The sequence below is a fragment of the Empidonax traillii genome, unplaced genomic scaffold, assembly GCF_003031625.1.
Source record: "Empidonax traillii isolate 1590-97213 ecotype Southwest subspecies unplaced genomic scaffold, ASM303162v1 scaffold29:size1973556, whole genome shotgun sequence".
In the NCBI taxonomy this organism is placed as follows: domain Eukaryota; kingdom Metazoa; phylum Chordata; class Aves; order Passeriformes; family Tyrannidae; genus Empidonax; species Empidonax traillii.
Window position 1 is genome coordinate 841644 of NW_020955222.1, and position 20433 is coordinate 862076.

Genomic DNA, 20433 nt, shown 5'->3' on the forward strand with positions numbered 1-20433 from the left:
TCATATCAGCTACTGCCAAGAGAACTACCTCAGTCAAAAGCAGCACATACATAAGCCAGTATTTAAGGAATCTGGCTTTTAATTCTGCAAAACACCGAAACTTGGGGAAATAGAGAGTTTTGTGCCTTAAGATTAGGTTTGTCTGGTATTGTATTATGGAAGTGTTAAAGTTGGTAGCCTACCTGAAAGTTTATGTACTGTTAAACGTATGGAGGAGTTGAAAGTGGAAATAAAAAGCTCTGTGAAAGAGGCTAGTTTTCAGGTGGTACTTACTGACAATACCATCTTCTATCTTCTTTCTATTAATAGCCAAGTTCCTCCTTCTCTTCCTTTGCCACATTGTTCCTGCTGAAATGTTGAATTCCGCTTTTCCAGCGTATGGTGGGGAGTGGCCAGAGTCAGGCATGACATGCTACTGCTGACCAGTTCTGTAAATAGCATAGACTGGCAGTATGTCGTACAGTTTTAGATGCCAGTGATGATAACCCCATGTTTATAGGAAGGCAGGTCTATGGTACTGTTTTAACACCATCTGTTCAACTAGAGATTTTCAAATATTTTACACTAATTTGAGCTGACTTACACTACAATACAGTTTACTGATAGTGTTACACTCCTGGCTATGATCTACAAGACTTCAAGTCCAGCTTTTCTGTATACCTAGCAGAGTCATGCCTCTTAGGATTCTCACTGTATGCACTGGAACAAAGACAGTTGGCTCCCTTTTATGCAGTGCTTTTTTTCAGTAGCATTGCTTCACTTCAGGGTGCTATTTAAAAATAAATGAGTCTGTGTTCAGCAGTAGTCTTGGTTTTATTGGAGTAATGCTATTAGGCCCTCAGAGAAGCATCATAGTGATACAGTCCCTGCTCCCATAGAGCTTACATGCTATCTTTTAGAAGTCAACATTATTATAAATTCTCTTGTATATCTCAAATTTATACATAGGCTCATAAGAAACCAATTCTGATTTTGGACTTGATTCTAGTACTTCAAGAAATCAGCAGCTAGATTTCAAGACCGGAATCAGATGTAACTTGAGTTTGCTGAACGTATGCTGACTTTTCTTGCTGCAAGCACAAACAGAAGCACATGCTGAAGCTCAAAATTTCAGAACATTTAAAACATGCTGTTTTAAAAAAGTAATCTTAAAAAAAAAAGGCCTTGCATACACAATACAAGATATACATAATATTTCCAGTATTATTTGCAGCTGTGCCAACTTAAAAGTGCAATAGACTCACCATTACAAAAACTGAATTAGCCACTTAAGTATTAACTGTATAAGGAAAATAAACTAGTAACTTTAAGTGGTTAGGATACAAAAACCTTACCCATTGCTATGCCTCCCCTTTTTTTTTTTTTTTTTTTTTTTTTTGAAAAAAACTCTTGTTTCCAGGTTGGGGGGAAAATCCTGTTGTCTGGGTCAAAATAAAACCCAGTGAAGACTAGTGAATTGAATCATTGCTACCTGGTTGATAAACTGTTAAATCCCCAAAGAAGTTGCATGTTGGATATTGACCTGTACCTCCCACCCAAGGCGGAAGAAGGAAATCTGACTGAATTTCCTTTGCAGGCAGCACCACAAATGAAACATTCTGCCATCTGGTGCATTGCGAAATTCCCTCTCTGCCCTGAAGTGCATGACCCTGATTATGTAGGAACTTCCCACATGTATGGCTGTACAGTTTGTTTTCTTCCGCAGAAGTTTACACAAGAATTGAGGCAGACAAATTTTTATCTTTACTTTCCGAGCATTTGCCCTCAAGGTTTATAATTATAAGTCAGGAACATATTCTTTAGATTATGTAATTGCTTTTTAAAAAAAAAAAAAAACAAAAAACCACAAAATATAACATTTCATAGATACAAAATAAATCCAAATCCAAAACACATATAAAACTACACTGAGCACAATCTAGCTGTTGCTGCAAATGAAGCTGTCATTTGCCAAGAGATGGTTGGCTTCTGACTGATTACTGATTAAAAAAAATTGAGTAAAACCTTCAAATGTGGTCAAGCCTAGTCCCTCAGAAAATAAATGAAAAGTGCCTAAGCATAATTACAATCCATCTCTGGGGAAAAGAAAACATGACTTCAGGTCAAATCAGGCACATTTGAATGTTTTACTCTTGTTCAAGTAAATCACCCCGATTTGGAAACACATCTCACTTGCATGGCAGCGTACACAAGGAAAACATATACATCTTCTCTCACAATCAATTATAAGTGTAACTGCCAACCATGAGAGAGAGTTCCTCTGACTGTTTCCAGTCTTACAGCATGAGTCTTTCTAAGATAGACTGAGCTTTCATTATAACCAGGCAGCATAACAGCATGTGATAAACTTGATATGTGCAACCAAAGTCACCCAAGTGTTGTGCTTAGAGCTCCTTCCAGAGCACTACAGTACTTCACTGTATAAAACAAAAGTTCATCAAGACATGAACAGGTGGGACCAAGTGTGACAGGTAAGGAAGCTGTACTGAACTTTGGTCTCCTGGAGGGCACTGAGATGCTAAAGAATTTAAGTGCAGTAAACATTTTACAGACCTTAGATCTTCACTATCCCCTTTTGTAACATGCATAATTCCTCAGTCATCTATCCCCTTTAGTTCACTTTTTGCTCTTAGTCTTACAAAATCTTTCAGTACAGAATTAAAGGCAAGATCTTGACTGTCTTCCTTGTTTCTGTCAAAAGCCAAACTGGTGTCAGAGGGACTGAGAGCGTAAAGCCCAGCCTAATAGTAATGGTAGTGCTTCTAAAGATGAAATCTGAAAACTGTTATGAAATTCATAGTTTCTTCGATACAGAAGGCAGTTATACATACCATTTGGCAGTATTTCCCCAAAACAATATCCTTCAGTAATGTAGTTGTGACCTTAGTGCAAGAAATATGGTGAACTTTTGGAACACTTTGCCCAACCAGCTGTCTTGTAGCACCCAGACAGACATATTCATACAAAGTTCCCAGTTTGCAGATTATTAAGACAAAGGTTTGCTGGTGGAAATTGTTTTTCTAAAACAATAAGGATGGAGCTAGTCAATGAAAAAATAAGTTTTCTTCTCCCAGTCTGGAAGCAGTATTCACCACACATTCATCATCAACTTAATAGAAAATGTCCTTTACACATATGGTACTTGTCAACTGAATTACGAATTGATGTTGTTCCACAATAATCTGAAATAAATTGTTCTGTTTCACTCTGCAGTGGATCAAGAGAAAGGTTGCTGGCACAGAATGTTACTGTATACTCCGGACCTGCCAGTTCTAAGGGCTAAGTTTGTTTGAAAGGCAAAAATTTACTAGAAAAGGCACTATAAGTCATTTTTGAAAAAACCAAACTGTCCTGCAGTTACTCTTATAATAGAGTAGAATCTGAAAATATTTCCATCTATAAAGACACTTCCATTAAAAATGTTTAAATGTCACTAAGCTTTAAGGCACTCCAGCTGAAGAACCGAGTGGATCACAACTACTGTTGGTGGCTCAGATTTCCTCTTTATCCACATAACTCATCTTCTTCAGTCTTTGTCCTTTGTGAGTTCTGCAATTTCATCAACATCTTCTATATCCTGGGTCATTTTCTCATACTGTCTCTTGAAGAAGCCAAGCTGTGAGAAGTAGTAAAATAACAGCACACTGCAGTCAGTGGTTGATAGTTCATTTCTTAGTTAAGCTAAATACTGTGATGGTAAAAGTGCATGTGTGCATGCACACACTACTGAGTTGGATTTGTAGACAATTTTTGCCTCTAAAATGAAAAGATCTGTGCCGTAAACTCCTGCCTGGTGCACCTAAATACCAGAACAGCAGTGCTGATTAGGTATTTGTCTCCCTGACAAGATATAGACATCTCCATGCTGCCTCAGTATGCCAAAGAGCCCTTCAAACACTAATGCACAAAGAAGAACTTCCCTCTCCCCTTTATCTAAGTATCCTTTGTAAATTACTTTTTGCCCTTGCTCTTTCTCTGTTCTTTTGTCTGTTTAGATATATTCTCTCCCTCTTTGCTTCTAATCCCCAGCCTTGTCCACTGGGAATATCATGGGCATTCAGAGCTCAGCTAGGGTATTATGGAAGGAGGCAGACAGTGTCAAAAGGAAAAAAGTCAATGCCACTGTTTTGAACAACTGGCAACTCATTTATCATCTTCATGTTGCCGGTTTCTATGAGGACTCATTTCACAAACCATTCTAAAATACACCAAGGGTGTAACGCCAAAGAAGCATTATTCATGCCATCAAACTGCAAATGCGGTTTTGTTCCACACCAGAGAAGAGATATTCCAGAGAAAATAGCCCAATGTATTTATCCCTTTTTGTTTTTAAGAATATAAACTTACTTTCCACAAAACAGCAACCAATACTAACAGCAAGAGGAGTCCCGCCAATATACTGCCAATCACAACACCGACTGGTATCTCAGCTTTCTCATCCGGCTTCATTATTGTAACTGGGATCTGAAAGCAGAGAGACTGTGTATTAAGGATTAATTTTAACTGCATATGAAGTAGGATTTGTAAACCGAAGATCAAGAATGGCTGGACCCACGCATTCCAGAGTCAATGACTAGAACACATCAAGCAATTATAGCCTGTTCACTGGTGTCCATGAGTGCCTGGTTGCACCACCACAGCACACAGCAGTGCTAGGTAAGGATTAGGGGTCCTCCTCATTCCTGGTGATACATAACAGACCTCTTCCTGACAGCTTTCTGCCTCTCCATTAATAGGAGGCCTTTCAAAGTTGTCTCCATAGGCACAGACACACCATCACTGCATGAACCAGACATACCTACATGAAGGTGGGGAACAGCCTGGGGTACAGCCCCATCTGCTCAAAACCAGACCTCTGTTGTGTCAGCTGGAGAAGAACTACTTTCCACCAAGCATTGTCAGAGCCCATTATCTGTGGTGGGCACCTGTAGGAGGCAGTATTAATCACTGAGGCCAGGCACCATCATGCACTTACTGCATCTGCTGAAATTTCAACCCTCCTGCTGGGCAGGTACCTCCTTTCCCTGTTCTTCCTACCTCCTGTGAAACCACTAACAACTTAGTAGATCTTATGTTAATCTGTGTGCTTCTGAGTCAACTGAATGAATGTGCTGTAAGATGTATGGGTCAAACAGAAGCCCTTCTAGTACACCCACACTAGACTACAAGCAATACCAGAGAAGTCCCAGAAGAGCATACCTTGTCTGGAAGTTAGTTTTCAGGTGATACCCTATCTAGCTGGATTAGGTATAACCAAATATATATTTACATATAACCTAGTTGATCAGAGAGACATTGCTGTAATATTTATGAACTGTCAAATCTTTGGATTTAATCTTGGAATGACATGCATTTAGCTGAAGGTTTTTTTTCCTTCCTGAAACATGATAAAATCAGTCACACTGGTTTACTTTCTCTGGGTTGCTTGTCCAGTGCATTTGTCTGGTGTAATTTAATCTTAAGCTTTCTGGGAAACTTGCACTGGGATGACATCTCAGTGATTTAAGCAATTTCTGCTGGAAGGCTCCAGTGTTGTGCTAGGTGTGGCTATGTGTATTCATTTCACTGAGGCAGGATGGCTTTGTGTATTTGCTAACCAAATGCCCATAATGATGATTCTAGCAGGTTGATGTCCTGTCCTCCAGCTGGCAGTTCTTTCCAACTTGGAAAAAATCTGAAAGCTTTTATGCAAAAATACCTAACCAACGTCCCCATATAGCATCACAAGGCAATATTCATTCATTTGGCTAAACAACAACCCAGCTCATCCAAACTAAAAAGCCAGTTTCATATGTATATGCAGTTTGCCTAGTAATGCTTTCTCCATTTGATTAACAGTGAAGTGGCACTTTTGGAAAGGAAAATCGATGCCTAAGAAAAAAATTACCTTGCCTGAACTTAAACTGTCTTCAATAAGGCACCATGACTGGGATTTACCCCATCTACTGTTGTATCTACAGTATTGTTACCTGACTTCTAAAGGAGGATAGGCTCTCTTAGGGCCTAATTCACTCTAGTTATTTTCAGGATCATCTTTAAGGTGAGATGAATTTCACTTCAGAAATACCTATTCTTTCTATGGATTAAGATTTATAGAATGGCTAACTCTAATGTGGATGACTAATGCAGATATGAAGTCAGATGAATTCTAGCATGCACATCTAAATAATTAAGGTCAGTAGGGAAATAAGGTTGTTTCTGCACTGTCTTGTTCTGAAGGCAGCGTGAAGGGCAGACCAGATACCTCTGTTGGCCTGACAAGATGTATATACGGTGCTGGGTAGTGACTCCATGATTGAAGTGTTAAACTGTCTGACCTTGAGAGAATGTACCTCCAAAATCTTGGCACATTTATCAAGACTTCTCACAGAGCAAAAGGCTTTTCAGTAAGGATCAAGCTGTAAGCCTTGTCAAAAGCTAAGGTGTTTCTTAGGAACATGTGGATAACTTTCAGCGTCTGTTCAGCCACTGCCTCAAAGTCCCAGCTGCATATGTATCAATGGCTGGCTGATGAATTAACTTTTATTTGCCAAATGTCATTCAAATAATTAAATTCTCGTTCTCCTGAAATGGCCAACAGAACTGCTGGTAATGTAGATTTGGTAGTATCATGCTCCAAGTGTGGAAAAATAATTAGTAATACATGGTTTATGAGGTACCTAAAAAGCCTGTGCAGTTACCTGGAATATTTGCATTATGTATGAATGAGTTTCATCTCCTAAAGAAATTACACTACGTCACAAAGCTGAAACACTCAGAGCACTTCAAATACTGGCATGTAATTCTTCTGCAAAAACAGGGCATTATTTACAGAACATATTTCCATAAATACTTCCTTTGCTCTTCAGGAACTGAAGGTTTTCCTGATTACAGGTTTACTTAGAGGTTCTTCACAAGAAATGGTGTGATCCATGGGAAACCAGTGACTAGAAATTGTACTGGATTATGGTCTTACCACAGTGAGACAGATCAATACTAATGGTCTTTGTACATACTTAATTGAATCCTCCATTGTCTTCGAATGGTCTATGCTACATATTCTCACAGATATTTGACTCATTTACTAATTTGTATTTTGGTCTTCGATGGCCTTGATTATTTCTGTGGATAACACAGGCTACTAAATCCTGTAAAAAGAAATCTTAAGATAGTACTGCAAATGGAAGGGTGTTTCTCTCCAGACAGACCAAGAGAATAAGGTACCCTTTTTTATTACAACAGTACCACACTGCTACTTTATTCCTAAAGTGTTTTCTATGTTTGTTTATAGCAGATGGAAAACGTGGGAGAAGAAGTCTGTTCTAATAAAGCAGTGGCTTGGAGACTTCTCTTGAGATTAGCTGTGTCCACACTGTCCATATGACAGCCATTCCAAATGCAAAAAATATTCTACAGTCTTTTACAGATGAAAATAAGTATATTTTCTGGAGACCTGTGCCAAACATTTGTCTAGAAACATCAAACCATATATGCTTATAGAAGTAAGTAACACTATGAATCACATTTGCAAACATGTTTTCCAGAGCTCATTTATCTACAACAATTAAGACCATTGCAGAAAGAAGTCCAAATTTTGATCCTTTCATAAACAAGATGCTATACGAATTTCAGAAGTGTCTAAGTGACTTTTTCTGATAGCTATACAATGTATTTGAGACCTGCAGGTTTTTAACTAGGTCTGGTTTATATAGCAATTAGCTGAAATGAAAACATTTTAGTAACTTAAGGGAGGTTTTATATAGTCAGAAATATACATTAGTTCTACACAATCAAACTGCTGTGTACTCCTAAAAGACACTGAAAATTAAAAGTATCACTTTAATACAGTAAAAGAGAAGCTGAAAAAAGTATACTTATCTGTCACTTACAGTTAGGGTATTCTCTCCAATTATAAATAACTCAGGGTTATGTGTATCAATTTTTGCTTCTATAGAGAGTTGTAATTTTTGGAAAGTTAACTGAAAGAAAAGATTAAAACAACTGTAAAGCTCTGTTATAAGGCAAATCATTTAGAATGTAGACATCCTAAGATGATTCTCTTGTTTTGAAATGAAGACTTCAGAACCAGAAAAAACCCACAGTATTAAGAATATTAAAATTCTCTTTTTATTTGTCCCTCGCTACCACATACATCAAAGTAACAATGTATCAGTAATCCAAACGTAAGCAATGACACTGGGGAACTCTTTTTTTTCTTCCTTTACCATACAGTTCAAGAAAAACAGAAGGAATTGTTTATATAACCCTTTTTATAGCTATTTCAAAGCTGTCACTACTGCTAGCAGGGAAGAGATGAGGAAAAATAACAGTGAGAAAAGGAGACAGCAACAAAAGACAGATGGGAATAAATCTCTGGCCTTTGAAAGAAATGGAAACTGGATGTTCTTTTACTTCCCCCCCTCACCTTTATCCAATGCTTCTGTTTTTCCCCATTTATTTTTTCCTATCACTGTGTGTTTCCACTTCTCATATCCTGACATGGCTCTCTCAGCTTAAACAGAGAAAACGACAACAATCTTAAGCCAATTCCCATTTGAAAAGGGACATTGTGCCAGATCCCACTTCCCTCTGTGGATGTATTGGGAGGAAAGGAGACACCGACAGCTCACTGCTGCTTTTCTCCTATATCACCAGGAATGGCCTGAGATTCGTGGGAGCACAGGAGCACCTGCCTGCTGAACCAAATGCATTCTGCCTCCTCAGCCATTCCTCTGTGGCACAGGCAGGTACCACAGGCTTGACACAGGAAACATGGCAATCGTGGGTCTGCAGCAGCTCACACACACCAAATTGACCACCCCTGACCATAAGTTATTGTACCTCTGCACTGTGGCCATCTGTCCAAGTGGTCTGTTCTGCACACCTAAAAGTTTAGAAATCCATCTTAGCGCTACTCAAGGAACCTCAATTCCTAAACATCTTTTCTTTACTTAGCAGGTACTGGCAAGCTCAATATGCCCTTCTTGGAGAATGGCTGACTGCCACTAAATAAAAAGGCTGATGATGTGCACTACTGAGTGAGTGCTTTCAAGATTATTTGAAGTGAAGTTTGACAATCAAATAGAAAATTAAAAAATGGGAAATGCAAGGAAAACTCGCATTTCAGTAGTAAACAAATTATTCAGCCAGTAGTAAACAAATTATTTCCACTCACTTTCTTGTGAGGGTAGCAACCTTTTGTTCAGGTCTCCCCTGGCTCTGTACCTGACAGCACTAACAAATGGTCTTGACCCAGATGATTTAAAAAATACAAACTTTAAAGACAGATAGACACTTCTTGTTGCACACTTGCATAATGAACTTTGCAATATCAACCTGACCTTTTCCTTTCAAGAGTTGAATGCTGACAACAGCCCTGCTGTTAAATGTCAGTACCTACCACAGGACTTGCCAGACAAACTAAGGAGAGTGCGTCATGTTCCTGATGCTTTAGGCAAATCCAGGACTCCAAGACTGTTTGGTTGGTTGCCTAGCTAAGAAGCAAACATGGTCTAACTTCAAAAGTCTATTAACTCAGGATGAGTTATAACCCAGAGGACACATGGTGATTTAAATGGGAAAGCCAAGATATTATTGATAGATATTTTTAAGCATCCTATAGGTCTCTTGGACTGTTTCGTCACCTACTCTAATAAAAAGAAAAAATCAATTAAAAATGTTTTCCACAATTTATAACAAGTAAAACTGGCAGCACTAACAATGCATTTTGATGTGACTTAAAATGAGCACTATGTAGGCTGTGATGTTCAAAAGCTCAAAGCACCATTATTTGACAAGCTATGATGATACTAAGTATACTCAGAAGATTGTACTCTTCTTTCCTATGACGAACTCTGTGGAAACTGTAGTTTCCCTTGAATGAATTTAACAGATGTAGGAAATGGGTTTTGCAGCTATTAAGGTTGCATTATCACACCACTTTCTTAGATTGTGTGCTGCACTGAAGTTTTACCAGCTCCATTATATGCAGCCTCACTACTTTACTTTTAGATTCAAGTTTTCAATCTGGAAAAACACCCATACCAATTGAAAGTGAAGGAAGCTTATTTTAAATTGTAAGGTCTTTTAACTGAACTTTGAATATTATTACGAGTTCTGATATACTTTGAGTATTGCATCCCTCATAAAGATGCAGCTGATACTCACAGCAGCAAAGGTTCCATTCCAGATTTGGGTGGACACGTTCACAAAGTACTCTCCCTTCAGCATAATGTCTTCCAGTTTGCATGTGATGGCACTGCACTTCACATTCTTACAGTTCTTCCAGGGGAGAAAGTAAGAAGAGGCAAGAACATGCATTAAAAATAGATTTTAAAAAATATTCTTTTAACATCCAGACTTTTTTGCCCTTGTCTTTGCCATTCTATGTGCTTACAGGCTGTGAAGAATGTGCACGTTTTCTTCTATCTAAAGCAGATGTAGTATGTGTGAAAACATCCATAGGCTGAACTCCTGCACTGTAAATGTCAAATGCCACTCCATCACAGTTTTCCTCACAAGTACAGCAATGGCCTTATAAGGATCAGCTCTCCGTCCCTGTCCTGCTTGCCGCAGGCCAGAGTCTTACTCACCAGTTCTTTGGAAGTTCTGAAGTTCTCTTTTGTGAAAGATGGAGAATAAGGTCTTTTACTTATTTGCAGTGGATTTATCTGAGCTTCACAAGTAATACCTCTGGCCTAAGAAAGATGGCAGGAATGAGACTGGATAACATCATACTCAGGACTTAATAGTCATCTTAAGAATACACACTTCTGGGATGAGATGGTGGCTGTGAAAGGTTTGACTTAAATTATATAACACTGAATTCTTTAGGAAACTAAGAGAGACTGTAGGTAGTTCTGGTCAGAATTAAATGGCTTTTAAGGTGATTTTTTTTCCCTTTAGATGGACCTCAAGGGTTCCATTTTTAGGATAACTTCCAGGAACTTGGAGAATAATATAACTGAAAAGATCCAGAATCATACAGAAACTCATCTGGGGATGTAACCATCTCTGGCAAGTAATAGGCTAGTACAGTGATCACATCGTGGTCCTCCCTTTATGAGGAAGGGACAAGGAGGAAAGCCATGCATTCTGTAAAGGGAGATCATTATGTTTATAGTACTGATCAACCCCTAAAACACAGTTTGGTTCTGCACCTGATCTGTGGAGACTGCAGTGAGGTACATCAATGGGTTGTCTTTACTGGTTAGTTCTGGAAGATAGATTTTTACAGATGCCATCTTTACTGGAATACTTCCTGTTGTTACCTGCAAAGCAAATCAGGAGTTAATTCAGGTAGCTGTGCTTATATATGCATAAATTATGTGATATTGCAAGAAAAACAGAAATCGTGGATGAGTATGGAAGATCTGAACTGTTTTTGCATCAATATTTTTTGTACCAAGACACTACAATAGTAGTTAAACTATGTGAATAGTAAAGCAGAAAGTGTTCAGTATAGCTTCAGGTTCCTGTCATTTTCCTTAGCAAAGCTCATATTAACTGCATGAAATATGTTTTGAAAAGCAAATATTCTGCCACAGCCAATAGGCCTGTTTAGTCCTTTGGAGTAGCAGTTACAGGAATGTAAATGGAACACAATTTAAGTTTCTTCCACGTTGCATTCTTGGATCTAAGTTTTTTCTGAGTTATGTAATAAGTGCTGTGATTTGGCTAGTTCTGGCATCTAGTTTGAGCACTTAACCCTCGCCAAACTTCAAGTTTCAAAGTTCCAGCCTGCAAAGACTTGTTTTCCTACATCAAGTTGGCAGAAGACTCTGTGAAAAAACAGTCTGAGTTGGCCTAAAGTTAAGCATTAACCATCTTCTAAGTATGTAAACAGTGCGGGACCAATCCCTCCCCCATTCTACTTGTGCAGTAATTGAAAACGTCATCCTTAACCTTATGAAGACTCCAAGCATTTATTCCCCATCTATGTACAATCTTTTTTCTTATTTGACCTATTCAAAAGCCTCAAAATCATGTTTTTTCAACTAGATTTTGAGAACAGGCTACAGAGGGAGCTAAGGCGACTTCTCAAACCAGAACCAAATACATTTACTAACCTTAACTGAGAAGTTGAATGTGGGGCCAATATCTTCAAAATTATTCACAGTGGAAGGAATGTAATGACCAGAGTATATTTCATAAAAGTTGATGTTGGCAAGCCTAGTTAACAACCAAAAAACAATACATTTCAATTTGGCAGCTGCTTTGAAAACATATGTTACTGGATATTCCTTTGTGAAACAGGTCAGAAGTACAGTCAGAGGAAAAATCAGTCACTTGTACTGCTGTTTGAATTTTACAAAGTTGGTTAAGAAAATACACAGTTCACTGAAGCCCAGAGCTGGAGCAAGAGTGTCAAGGTAAGACAGGAGAGCTGTGGGAGGCACGGGCTCTGCTCTGGCTTCTGGACCCTGTAGTGTTTCAGTGCCATACTGCAAAGCTCCTGTCCTGGGCACAAACTGCAACTTTCAGCCTTGCAGTTGCCTCCTTCCTCAGAAAGGGCCCCCTTAATGGTCCCTGGATACACCTATAATGGCAAATACTAACAGACTCTGACAGAGATCCTGGACCTTAATGTCACAGACCACAGGCAGGCTTGTTTTCACACTGCCTGTTTGTGTAAACACACATCACCTTGCTTGTGTACATGGTCCTATCGCATAGCCCTCAGTCCTCTCTGGGTCACTTTCTTTAGTACTTATGAGGTCTAAAATCCCAAATTTCCGAAGTAACGTGAGGGTGGTTTCAGCATACCAAAGCATGTGTGTGACAGAAGGACATGGTGCAAGTGCCTGTGGGTGCTCCAGGAGCTCAGCCAGTTGGAACCATGCTCAAAGATATTGAAAGCACCCCTATGAAGTGCATCACATCCACATGCTTGCTACCTGTGAGCAGCTCCTCTGCTGAATCATCCCAGAACTGTGTCTGCTCTTTGTTATTAGCTTTTTTTACAAGGCAGTCAAATTTGAGCAGTCAAAAAGCAAGCTGGCTGTGAGTTAACACGAATTAGGGGCTATCAGAACTCTTACATCAACTCCTCCTGTAACACAAGCTGCAAATCTCTCCTCTTTACCAGTGCTGCTCTCTGTGTTTTATCTGGGTAACATCTGCACCTACAGTCCCAAATTAACATGTGTGCAGTCTCAATATGGTGCTTCCTGATCAGTTATGGTCCTCCATATCACACTGTGGATCCTCTTTGATTCTCCATATGGGCCTTAACTGGAAGGGCCTCCTCACAGAGACTCCAAGGAAAAGCCACATGACACATTTTCTGCTTCCTTATTGCTGAAGACTCCAGTCTTCCCAAGATGCACAGTGTCAGTGTTCTTGTCTTTGCAGGAGTCAGCGATAAGACTTATTCCTATATCTGCTCCCAGAAACTCTGGAGATTATCCCTAAAAAGGCTTCACTTCAGCAAGACAACAATTTTTCTCAACCTTTGTATTTTAAGGTATTGCTCCTCAGCTATAATATCTGCCTTTATTTAGTTCCAGATAAATACTTCCTAACTCAAAGAGTGTAAATTATATGAGGGCTTAATATGTACATCATTTAGTTCTTTTAGACTGATTATCTCCAAAATAACTAATCCTTTTCTGGCAGAAGGTATTCCTTCATGCCTTGACTTGCACATGAAATTGCATTTTCTCATACTCAGGAGGTGCACCTGAATTCAACACCCTGTTTTTTTCCTTTTATAGATGCCACACCTTGCCTCTTCTGAAACACTGCATTTTAGTTCATATTTCTCAGCTAATTAAATTTGCTTATTCAAGTTTACACCATCTGAATTTCCTAAGAAGCTGCCTAAGTTGCTATGCTAGTCCCTATACAGATGATCCTGTAGTCTCTGTGCCTCTGCTACCCTTATTAGAAACATTCTGCTTCTGATGAGGTCTCATACAACTTTCTCAGGGAGTTGAAAGAACTTGCACTGCTGACTCAAATGCTTTTCTGCAATTGAAACAATATCCAAAATTCTGCATGACTCTAGAACTGGTGCACCAAGTCAACGAGCCTCCAATACTCCGAAACTGCTTCTGCAAAGCAGGTTATAACATTTATCTTCTATGCTGTAGTCCCTGTTCCAGCTCAGGTCATCCTACACAGCAGCCAACAGTTCTCATAGCTGTAGTGATCCTTGAATATTAGTTTCCTAAATCCATTGCTGCTGTGCATTTTTAAGCAGCTTTCACTTTTTCAAATTTCTGTCATTCTTTGAATAACTACTCTTTATTTTCTATCAGTTTGTATTTACTAATTTTTGAATGATTTGGGATGCAAAAGCATTTTTTCACCAGAAATTGGTGACCAAGTGCATCAAATGTAACTGCACATAGTTTATCCTAGACTATATTCAGTACCTGGGAAAGATAAACATATATTTTCTTTGACGATAAGTAAATATCCTACTTTGATACGAGTGTCAAACCAGTGTATTTTTGTTTCAGTTCAAATATAAGTTAGACTGTAACTGAAATGATTCTATTTTGGAACAGACTAATTACTGCTTGAGCGCATCCCAAATCATGGGGGCTTTCCAGGGCCCAAGATAAGAGCTTTCAAGGGCACAATATACAGATCAGTCTTAAAGGGATTTTTGTTCGTCTCTCTCCCCCTGCCCACTCAGCTTCCTCTCCTTAAAAATCATCCTTCCCAGGGTGAATGATCACTCTTGGAACAGCCCCAACTGGCCTTCTGCAAGGAGGGGAAAGGGCTAGCACCAGGCAGGGAAGGGGTATGTGTGAGCCAGAGTCTGATGGGGTGCATGGGAAAACAAGAGGTGCGGCTCCCAGTGCCAGTGCAGCTGCAGCAAGGGGGAATCTGCCATATACTTCAGATTTTAGTTCAAATCATTACCTAAAACTGCTAAAAAGTTTATAATTTTGGCCTCGATTCAGCAGAGTTGTCCATAGTTTTTTTTTCTTTTTTTCTTCCCTTCCTTTGCTGAGAGTTTGGATTGAAGCATATTTTTCCTTTTGCTGTTGTTCTTTTGTTTAGATCACTTTAACTCCTGGTTTGATCCAATGTCATTACATTTAAGCCCAGAGGTCCAATCTTATTATACAGTAAATACTATTTGCATTATTTATATTATCAAGACTAGAAGCACTGTTTGCCTTTTATACCAATTGCATTCATGTGAGCATCTGTAACAATTATGCAGAGGTAAACATGGATCCACAACTTCTATAATTTTTTCATGATGTTGGAAGGGCATACAAATCTGCTACTACTAATGAAGTGGGAATTTCTTATGACTTCTAAAACAAACCCTCAAAATCTTCAGTATATTTTCAGTGGCTTTTCAAGACTGTTACTGTATTCAAGTACCTTGACAAAATGCCAGTTACTCTTTATATTATTCAGCATACCTTGTTAAGTGAATTTCTGCATCATATCTCAAAGGAATTGATAAGATGACCTGGTTGTCCAATTCTTGCTGTTCCTTACTTTCACTGTTCATCAAAAGACATTTAAGTGTTATAATATTGTTTTGTACAGATAAAGTATTAATACCTAACTCGCTTCCATATGATTATATACTTTACCTCAATGCACGAAAGCTTATGTCTGCCACATTCTGAAGATTTTTAAGGTTAAAATCAAAGCTAATATCAAAGGATACCTATGGAAGAGACAAGGAACACATATTGAGTTGATGGGGCAACATCCAAAGGCCTTCCCAATAGCGCCATAATTATTCGTATGTGCAACAATCTAGAACTCCCTCTGTATTTGAATTCTCCACGGATTACTCTGTAGTATTTCAGTAGTGTCTTACTAATCCAGACTTGATTTGTTCTTGTGTTCCCCTACAAGTTGGCATCTTAGATAAACATGAGCTATTTGCATTTTAAACCTGTGTACAACTAGCTACAATTTGGAACAAAAAGTGTTCAGGATTCCTTCAATTACATGCTTTTAAACTCTAGCACTGACACAAGCTTGTGTTTACTCTTTTCTTTCATTTGTTGCGGCAGGTCCACTTTAACCAATTCCATTAAAAATTCAGAACAAACAACTTTTTCTATGCAATTTTTTACATATAATTCTGCATTCCCCAACACAGACTATTATGTTTCTATTCTTTCTAGCAAGTTTCTTGTTGCTCCAGTTGATTGTGTTAGAGGCTAGAACCCTGTTTCCTGTTCTGCCCTTGAGTAATAAGAGATTCCATAAAACCACGAGTTTCAAAAAACCATGGATATCCTGAGGTTTATGGTATATATGAAAAAAAGAGATAAAATCTATCCTAGGGCTGTGTGGGCCAACCATCTCTCAGACTGCTTTCTTGGAGAGATGAGATTCACAGAGCAGGTGAGGGAGTTACTGCAGGTTCATGATGTAGGAGGGATTTGATGGGAACTGAGCTCAGTTTCTCAGGAGCCTGCACGTGATGCTCTATGCTTCTTGGCCCCCAGCCTTCACCCTCCAAAAGTTACCTTGCTGCAGCAGCATTTGAAAACTGTGGGTTGTGGCAAATGTGCTTTGAGAGCCTTTTTTTCCTTTAGTCTGACAGGAAGTCACAAAAGTTTAACCCTTGGTTTGCTTCTTTTAATGCCCCTGTTGTCAAATCTAAGAAATCTTCGTCAGCAGTAAATGCAAATTTAGGGGAAAAGAACAGTAAAAAAGGTTTTGGATATCATTCAAGGTTATGTAAACATGCTAGCTGTACCTGTTGTCCTGTTCTGAAAACAGGATAGCTTGTTTGGCAAATGACTGTACTTTGTGCTGTTCCTGTTTGACATGAGACTTCAGTCCCATCACTCTGCAGAGAAAACAGGCAGAAACGTCATCTTAATATCAGGTTTGGATAAAGCAGAGAGGCAATTCCTGGTCTGTATCTTCAACAGCACGGCTATTATACTAAGGTAATAAAAATAGGTGTTATGGCTGTAATTCCTTGAGATGCAGCAGATGGGTGGAGCATAGACAGAGCCAGGAAAAAGGCAGGAGAAATGTGGGACAAGGACCAGTCCCATGCAATTCATTGTGAGCTGTAATGATCTTGTTAGAAGTTTGTGCTGGGCTTGGAAGAAGGAATACAGGCCAGAAAGTACAGGTCACCTCCAGCATTAACCTCTCCAGAACTTTTTCACAGAATTTTTACAGAACTTCTGCAGACATATTTACTCAACCCTAGAGCTAGGGTACCTAGAGCTTAGTATCTCCAGTGTAGAAGTTTAGAGTGCAAAGGGCAATTCTATCATACTTTCTGTTGGAAAATCTACAAAACAGTTTGCTTACAACTTTGCAGAATATTTGGCATGTTATCATCCTTATATCAAACTCATAGACCATAGACAGTTATCAACCCTTCAAAAAGAATTCATTAAAATGTACAGTCTTTTGTAAAAAAGCATTTCTAGCAGACATTTACCATTCATGAACTGTACTACAAAAATCCCCCTCAAAACAAAACCCAAAACGAGACCCATACATACTCAGCTTATGCTTTTCTTCCTGCTTTGAAGCATACACATTTTTGGTCAAAGCTTCACTTGCAGGCTGAAGTACTTCTAAGCAAATGGGTTTTTAAAGCAAAAGAAAATCCCAGTTCCAGTGTGGTCTTTTGGCAGGAGTGGCATAAACAATTTTGCTGTACAACAGGATGAGGAGGTAGAGGGGCACCCTCAGTGCTGTGTGTAGTATTTCTGCCAGTTCATTGTTCAGAATAATGCTGCTCTTGGGCAGTGATGAATGCTATCCCTTCTCTCCCATCAGTATAGGGATTGCTCTGGATTTCACCCCTAGGATTATCACGCACCTCTCCAGTAGCCGCCTGACCACCTAAGCCAAGCACTGAAGTATGAATTTCATCCCTAAAGAATTGTTTGGGAGCAACAACTGTGATTACAGATATACTGCATTCCTCAAAATAGCATGGGTAATTTCTCTCTTTTCCCTTTTCTAAGATGAAGTTTGAAAAGAAGTTAGAAGTTAGAAAAAGAGCTTCTGGTTTAGCAATCATGTCAGTCTGATTAACTGTCTAGCTGGAACACATGGCCTTGGCAGTAATATATTTCTAAATCCAAAGTCTGTGCTTTTAAGGAAGCATCATAAGGATGCTGCATGACTGATTTATCAAATACAAATTCCCTATGGCAGAGCAATTGCATCAGGCACATTGTTGAGAATTATGCAGAAGATGCCTAAAGTGAGGAAAAGATGACTGAAACACTGAGGTGAGGTCAAACTCAACAAGTTGCCAACTTTTATGCTGAGTTGGCAGTATTTGTCCTTGACCTAAAGAAACTGATATGCTGAGGGAATAATTCTGGTATCCAAGAAAATAAACTGGGAGAGAGGTTTGCACACACATTCTTTCCTGGCATAGGCACTACTAGAAAGAAAATAAAAAAATTTTCTGAGAACCTCAAAAATCAGGGGCAGTAAGAGAAACAGGTTGGGTATTACGCACCGGTAAAGACGATGAAGCAAAAAATAAGTTGTCTGAAAACGTAGCCTGGATTCTAGTGTTATATGCATTTTCCTTTTTATTTCTCAATTTCACGTTGAACGTTAGTCTTCTGTTTTTGCTGCTAACAACAAACTGTTGTTTGCTGTTGGAAAATAAAGTCCATTGTTGTAAACAGAGATAATAGAACAGCTGTGGATGAGGAAAATGTGTTGCCTATAGCCAACAACAAATAACAAGCACAGCAAGACATTTCCTACATTCTACGCTGTAAAATGCTCTCCTTTGTAAACCCACTGGCATGAGAAATTCTATGATGCTGTTCCCTATAACCAAATGAAGTTAGTATCTTCTCAAACTGCTGGACCTTGACTTTGTATGGTCAAAGTCACTTTGCTGAATTGTCAAGGGCTTTACCCTGGTGGGAAGGTGAGCAAAGTGGGTAGCAGACATGGAAAGCAGCTCCAGGAAGAGGGAACCCTGTCTCTGTGTACTGTACATGTATGCATATATCTGCTATGGACTTGGAATATGTGCTGTCCTGCACAGCCCACTGCAGGGTCCTTGCTGCTCTCCCATTGTGCTCTCTTTCCTAAAAGCAGCCAGTCAGATGCAATTCTTCTGAACACTCCCTGTGTCCTCATCTCTAAGGTACCAACACTTGGGCTGGTCTAAACTGACAAGAGTCCTAGTTCTATATTTGTGTTCCTATCTTACTTCTTTTTCCTAGTTTAGATTTAGATCCAAATGCCATTTTTATCGCAGCTATTTCTAAACAGATGTTGAACTAGAAAAGCATTTTCATCTAGAAACTGATCCAAAGCCTACAGACAAAATGACTGGTAAAAAGCTAATACTGCACCCTAACAATTCCACTGACTCAGCTCTTACCCATCCTCTGCCTTCCGCTGAACATTCAGATCAAGATCACAGATACAAAGTTCATCTTCACCACAATCTTTAACAAAAGGAATCTAGGAAAAACAAAAGCATTTCCTTAATGACAGGGCTCAACTTTTAACTTATCTGCAGACACTAGAGGGCAAACACCTTTGAGGTAAAGCATATTCTTGGTTTGCAAATAAGAAAGTAACTCTGAAAGACACTAAAAATTCTTGACACATGAACAAGTTAACACTGAATAACATCATGCTACATGTCAACTGATCCAAAAGAATAATAGACAGGTTATTTTTAACCCACAACAAAGGTGATAAAGTAAAATTAGTTTCAAATCTCTTTTATGTACTCTTTTATTGTAGGATAAACTGACTTGAAAGAATTAATCTTTGTCATCAACTAAAAGTTTACATCAACAGTGACACGGCTGAACCATCATGCATGTTACGGAAAGGTGGCTGATGTTTGTGTGTGTGACCAAGCTCATGCAATGCAGGCAAAAGTGTAAAAGGAATCAAGGGACACCTTCAAAAGTGACTTAACTAGAATAAAAGTTTTCATTTGCACACACCTTTTTGGTGTTTGTGGGGGCCACACATTATGCGTATATATATATATATATATATATATATATATATATATATATATATATAGTGTCATGCATTTCTCAACAGCAAGTCTGCATACTTACACTATAGGCCACAGATGCAGGAGAAGATATATCAAGGACAGGGCTGGAGGCAGGATTTGCAACACCAATGTCAATGCGCAAACTAAGTGAGTTCACTGCATCTGAAGGTTCCTGTAAACACATGATTCAGATGATAGCTGTCAGCACAGAAAACAGGGTAAAACTGGCAATTCTATCGTAAATTGAGAATGTATAGTAAAATAATACTTCCTCTAAACAAGAGGCAGCAACAGTTTAAAGCTTTATTTCTTGATGAAAATAATTTTTGTGAGATTGCCTAGTGTGGGCTCCTCTAGCTCAAAAGTTTTCAGTGCCATTTCCATGACTGTACATCACAGTCACTTCTGGGGCTAAGGAACATGCATATTATCTGCAGCTCTAGGAGCTGGTCATCAAAAGTCATCATTCATTCTCATCTGACTGCACA

At 38.9% G+C, this 20433-nt stretch overlaps 1 protein-coding gene across 3 annotated transcripts in view; it reads right to left on the minus strand.

Annotated features, from left to right (window-relative positions):
- Positions 1-2791: 2791 nt before the first annotated feature.
- The window catches only part of ITGA2 (integrin subunit alpha 2), a 67518-nt gene continuing 49876 nt past the window's right edge, over positions 2792-20433 (minus strand). For 2 of the 3 annotated variants that reach the window (XM_027910460.1, XM_027910474.1), the window contains 13 exons: positions 20007-20117; positions 19307-19389; positions 18419-18560; positions 16673-16765; positions 15546-15622; positions 15369-15452; positions 12048-12150; positions 11139-11249; positions 10572-10676; positions 10147-10260; positions 7869-7958; positions 4348-4464; positions 2792-3616 (listed from right to left, as the gene is read on the minus strand). In XM_027910460.1, the coding sequence (XP_027766261.1) occupies positions 3527-3616; positions 4348-4464; positions 7869-7958; positions 10147-10260; positions 10572-10676; positions 11139-11249; positions 12048-12150; positions 15369-15452; positions 15546-15622; positions 16673-16765; positions 18419-18560; positions 19307-19389; positions 20007-20117 (1320 nt within the window). In that variant the 3' untranslated portion in view covers positions 2792-3526. Of the gene's footprint in view, positions 3617-4347; positions 4465-7868; positions 7959-8204; positions 8492-10146; positions 10261-10571; positions 10677-11138; positions 11250-12047; positions 12151-15368; positions 15453-15545; positions 15623-16672; positions 16766-18418; positions 18561-19306; positions 19390-20006; positions 20118-20433 lie in introns of those variants that run through there. The other variant, XM_027910467.1, reaches the window with a different exon arrangement.